The sequence below is a fragment of the Spinacia oleracea genome, chromosome 5 (assembly GCF_020520425.1).
Source record: "Spinacia oleracea cultivar Varoflay chromosome 5, BTI_SOV_V1, whole genome shotgun sequence".
Taxonomy (NCBI): domain Eukaryota; kingdom Viridiplantae; phylum Streptophyta; class Magnoliopsida; order Caryophyllales; family Amaranthaceae; genus Spinacia; species Spinacia oleracea.
In genome coordinates this window covers 12,046,189-12,051,431 of record NC_079491.1, presented here as the reverse complement: position 1 = coordinate 12,051,431, position 5,243 = coordinate 12,046,189, and the positions used below count along the sequence as shown (strand labels likewise).

General features: G+C 35.6%; 1 protein-coding gene across 5 annotated transcripts; it reads left to right on the top strand.

Annotated features, from left to right (window-relative positions):
* The first annotated feature begins 988 nt into the window (after positions 1 to 988).
* Positions 989 to 4,774, top strand: LOC110789837 (uncharacterized). 5 transcript variants are annotated; one of them, XR_008921850.1, is made up of 9 exons: positions 995 to 1,251; positions 1,324 to 1,381; positions 2,081 to 2,196; positions 2,350 to 2,551; positions 3,090 to 3,152; positions 3,240 to 3,429; positions 3,539 to 3,643; positions 4,065 to 4,187; positions 4,569 to 4,774. XR_008921850.1 is itself a non-coding variant. In XM_056830151.1 (8 exons), exons 4-8 carry the CDS (start codon positions 2,544 to 2,546, stop codon positions 3,897 to 3,899), a joined length of 537 nt encoding a protein of 178 aa, XP_056686129.1. In that variant the 5' UTR covers positions 989 to 1,251; positions 1,324 to 1,381; positions 2,081 to 2,196; positions 2,350 to 2,543; the 3' UTR covers positions 3,900 to 4,058. The 5 variants fall into 5 exon arrangements, 3 of the variants coding, with proteins under 3 accessions (XP_056686129.1, XP_056686130.1, XP_056686131.1); XR_008921851.1 differs by having other exon boundaries at positions 2,054 to 2,196; XM_056830151.1 differs by lacking the exons at positions 4,065 to 4,187; positions 4,569 to 4,774 and adding an exon at positions 3,729 to 4,058 and having other exon boundaries at positions 989 to 1,251.
* The last annotated feature ends 469 nt before the right edge of the window (positions 4,775 to 5,243 follow it).

Here is a 5,243-nt window from a genome sequence, read left to right as displayed (position 1 = left end):
TGTACAATTTTACATATTACGGAGTAAAAAAAAAAAAGTTAAGTTTAGTCAAAATTATATTAAATTGATTTAAGTTACTACTCCCTCCGTATTTTAAAAAGAGATACAATTTCCTTAAACGACCGTACTTTAAAAAGAGATACACTTTCTTTTTTTGACATGTCTTGGTCTCCACTTTCAATTATATTAATATTGTTCTCTTTCTTGTGGTCCCCATACTTACTCACATCATCTTTTCACTATAATAAATAACTAGTTTGTGCCCGTGAAATGCACGAGACTTTTATAAATTAAGGAACAAGTAAAAGAATGCATTACATTTAATAAAATCATTGTGGAGTACTATGTATAATGGGAATGTCAATAAATATAAAATAGGAAACAATTATGAAATTAATAATACATCAAGGATGTATACATTTATATGATAAATAATAGTTTCTCAATGTTGTTAGATAATTAAATTATTGTTAGTTGTCTAAGATAAATTGCCATGATCTAATAATGTTGTAAACGTATTTCATATACTATTGTTGATAAGATACTTTATTGTATTAATGATATTGTATGATTTTATGGTTGTTAGCTAATTTTTCAAAAAGAAATATTTTTCTGATAATGATTGATCATACAAACTATATGTTTATCTGCTATTTGATTGTTTAATACTCCATATATTAATAATTTTTCTTGATATGAAAGAATTGAAAATGTGAATATGCGAGTCTCGATGTAGATAATTGTCTCACTAATGAGACAAAGATTTTAATTTTTTAGATCTCATTCGAGTCTCACCAATCACTAGTAGAAAAATCGACATGTGCTTCTCTTCAAGTGCGGCTCATTTGGTAAATTGGCAGCACTTGAGAGCATAAAAAAAAAATACAATTTTACAAGTGCGGGCTCATTTTAGAAAATTGGCAGCACTTCAGTTCAAGTGCGGGCTTATTTCACTAATGACCCGCACAAAATATTTCTAAAAATGTTTCCCAATTTTATTTCATTTCCCGCTTCTCCACTTCATCTTCTCTGGTTACTGCTTTTCCCTCTTCTCTCCTCCTTTCCTCTTCTCTGGTTTCTCTTCTCCTCCCCCTCTCTGGTTCTCTGGGTGCGAAACTCAAAACTTACATCACTCACATCATACACCAGCACGACTAGTCGCGTCGCCAATGATGTTCCCCAACCGGCGAATTCTTCCTCTTCTCGTCGCGGCCGCAGCACACAGGCGTCGCTCATCCTTATCTCTTTTAGGTTTGTAATTTAAATTTAATTTTTTTTCCCTATAATCTTGTTACTGTAATGACGAATGCCTAATTTTTCAAGGTTTTTCGATTGCGTGCTCGATTTTGCTTCTACCTACTTCCGGATCGATTTAATTCAGGTTTGTTCTTCAATTTTTTCCCCGTTTTTTGGCGATTCGTGTTTCTGATATGATGCTTTGCATTGAAAAGTTCGATTCTAGTGTTTTTTTTTGTAATTATTGTTAATTTCTCTTAACTTTTGATGTTTAGGGTTTTGTTTTGATTTTTTTAACTTTTTTTTATTGTTCGAATTGCGATTGTGTTCACTGGTGATGTATGCTGGGGTTCAGATTGTTTGATTTTGGCATTTGTTGATGGTTTTGGATTTGAATAGGATTTTGTTAGCTATACATGAACTTTAGTTGGATTTGTATTGGCCAGAGTTGTTCCAAAGCTTCTAGCTGGAAAATATTCGATAGACAGGTATTATGTTCAAGTTTGTAAATCTGAAAATTGACTAGCATCGGGGTGTTGCCGTCCAGGGAATAACTTAATAAGTTTGCTAATTACATCCTTAATTGAGAAACTGTTTAGACGTTGAGATCACTAGGAAACTATATACTCTATCTGCTATATCGTGCGTGATCTTGCAATTTCCGAATATTCTAGGAAAATAAAAATGGCAAAAACTAACTTATACCTGATCATGGCTCATCAATCCCACTAATCCCCATGAAATCAGACCACTCAGTATTGCTATTGTTGACGTTGTTGTTAACATCGTCGTTGTTGTTGTTGACTCTGTTGTTAAGATCGTCGTTGTTGATTGGTTTCGACAGAGAAGGCAGCGCAGGCACGCCTCCTGTTTCGGTGCCAATGTTCTATTCTCCGGTTATTGACGACGGAGCAGCAGTCTGAAACAGTAGTCCGTCTACCTGGTTGGACCGTGTATTCGGTACGTTAAAATCTTGTAGCAAACCTCTGTTAGTTCCAAAGGCAAACATCTGATGCTGCCTCATTTGATGCAATGCGACCAAGGTTGCTGATGTGAATAGCCCCGGTCTATGATTCTGATTTCCTAACAGAAAGTTATTACCATTTCCTACAGGAATAACAGGCGGCACAGCAAACAAATGAGGAGGCTTTGTGGCCTGCTGCATCTGTTGTGGCTGCTGACTAGGGGACGAGGAGGCTCTGTGGCCTGCTGCATCTGTTGTGGTTGCTGACTATAGGGGACGCTATGTCTACCTTGGCGCGTTTGTTCTTACGGAATCCTCCACCTAGAATATTCGAAAATATTCAATGGATAGGTATTATATTAAATGAATGTTCTATGTTGGTGTATATATTGTAATAATCAATATGTATTCATTATGGCCTCGGCTAAGCTCGTTTGTGTTTGCTGCTTTCCATGCTGCGATGCTATTCTACTATTCTTCCTACTGCTATTCGGCTATACCTGCTGTGATTCTGATATGCTTCTTCTGTTTGACTTGATCTCCATAATTTTGACTTGATCTTCTGTTTCTGATCTGCTTTTGTTCTACTTCTTCTATTATGATCCTGTGTTTTTGTTATGATATGCTTATGTTTTGCTTCTTTGTGCAACTAGGTGGTCATTTATGGTAAGAGTTGACCACAATTAACTTTCTGGTGTTTGTGTTTTTTTTTGTTTAGCTTGTGGACATTATGTCCTTAAACAATTTATGTGGACATTTCTTTTCCTTAATCTGTATAATAGGAAGACTTGTTTTGTTTAGTGGTGGAGGCGTGGGGAGGCAATAGAGGATTTGATGTACCCCAGTGGGCTTTGTGTTTTTCATGTGTTATTTTTTCTTTTTATTTCAGATACTTGTTGGCTGAAGCAGGTGACACTTTATTTGCTTCCGTCGTCGGGACAAAGCAGTACAAGTATGTCATGTAGACTCTTTTTGTTTGATCTGTTTTGCATACCCTCCTCCACATATTTTGAATATACATGTTGTCCTTGAACAATAGGGATCTGGTGGCCAATGCTAATATATTTCAAGGAGCTTTATTTGATGACGATGACATGGAGATTATGGAAGAAACAGAGATTGTTGAGTCAGATATAGCCGATGGACGAAAGGGATATTTATATTCTCATGCTAAGACAGAAACTAAACCTAAGCAGTTGAAGCACAAGCTGAGACCAGCTGCTCATAGAGTATGATGACAGTATATAACTTTGTTGTTTAATGTTTCTTCGTTATAGCCCCAGAGAAATTGATATCTGTGCTTAGTTTATTAAATCTCTTAATCTGTTTTTATTCCAGGGGTTTATGGCTCGTGCCAAAGGGATACCAGCCTTGGAATTGTACAGACTTGCTCAGAAGAAGAAGTGCAAACTTGTCTTGTGTGGGCATTCTCTTGGTGGAGCTGTGAGTATACTCGCGTACTTTATTTCATCTTTTGTGTGTGTAAATCAGTGCAATAATGAACCTCACAGTCTCATTTTTATCATAGGTAGCAGCACTGGCCACACTAGCCATTTTAAGGGTTATTGCTGTGTCTTCACCGTTTAAAGACAATGAAAAGTTTCAAGTCAAATGTATTACATTCTCCCAGCCCCCTGTTTTCTTAATACTCCCTCCGTTTTCTTTTGTTCTTCCTGTATTCCCCACTCAAATCTCCTAATGTTCTTGTTTTGAATCTTTCCATTTATTTTAGAAGAAAATGCCCGTAGTTTTTTCTTTTGTGTCCTTGGGTTATTCAATGCCTTTTTCCATTTTTAATGGCACTTTCTGCTGTATTTCAGAACTTCTCGGTTTCTTTGTTTTTTACTGGCAAAGATATTTTCAGGTCAAATATGTGTGTTGAACTGAAGGAACGTTTTCAATCGCATTCAATGAGAGCTTACAGATCAAGATTTCAGAGCTATGTTGTGTATCCTTCATCTGTGCCACATGCTGCTGTTGGCTCATGGTTGGTCTCCTCCATCTTTTGTGCACTATTTTTATTGTACTGACCTTGCTATTTTAGTCATATTTTAGTTAGGAGCGAAATAAGCCATTTTAGTTAATATTTGAACTATAATGAACAAACGAGCCTTAAATGTGCATAACATGACCAAAGTAGGTGAGAATGAGTGTTTGAAACATAAAACTAAGTATTAAACATCCAAAAGGTTTAAAATACTTATTTAGGTTCATTGGTTCAAAGTTAGGAGAGAAATAAGCCATTTTTATTATTATAAGGTTCATTATTTCATTATTGTGAGCAAATTATGTCTTAATTTAATGTACCATACAATATTTATAATATAACTAACATGTTTTTTTTTTCTCGATGATCGATCTTCTTTAGGTATTCAACAATCCGAGGGAGCAGCCTTTGACCATTGAGTAGATAAATGAAGTTCGAGAAAAGTTGGCAAAGTTCATTACCATTTATGTCTTTGATATTTTCTTGTAGTGAATCTTAGATTATGGATGCTAGTTTTTCATAGGATTGTAATGTAATCAATTTTTATAATTATAATTATATACTATTCAATTTAATTATTTATATAATTGGATACTTTTTTTATGTGATTTATGGAGGTTAACTAGTGGGCGTGGTCTAATTGTATAATATATGTAACAGGGATATCAGTTATATAAAAAATTTCTAGATCAATTGCGGCTCATTTATATATCAAGTGCGACTCTTTTTAATGCTTGTGTTGCCCATTTTTATGTCAAGTGCGGGCTAATTTCCAAAATTGGCAGCACAAAATTTGTCAAGTGCGGGCTCATTTTCAAAATTGGCAGCACAAACTTTGTCAAGTGCGGGCTCATATTGCAAAATTGGCAGCACCAAATTTGTCAAGTGCGGGCTCTTTTTGTAAATTGGCAGCACTTGATAATCAAGTGCTGCAGCACTTGAGAAACATCAAGTGCGGGCAAGCCATGTGCTGCACATGTAAAAGCCCGCACTTAACCCCTTAAAATGAGCCCGCACTTGAGCTTTTTTCTTCTAGTGAATGATGATAAGTTTAGT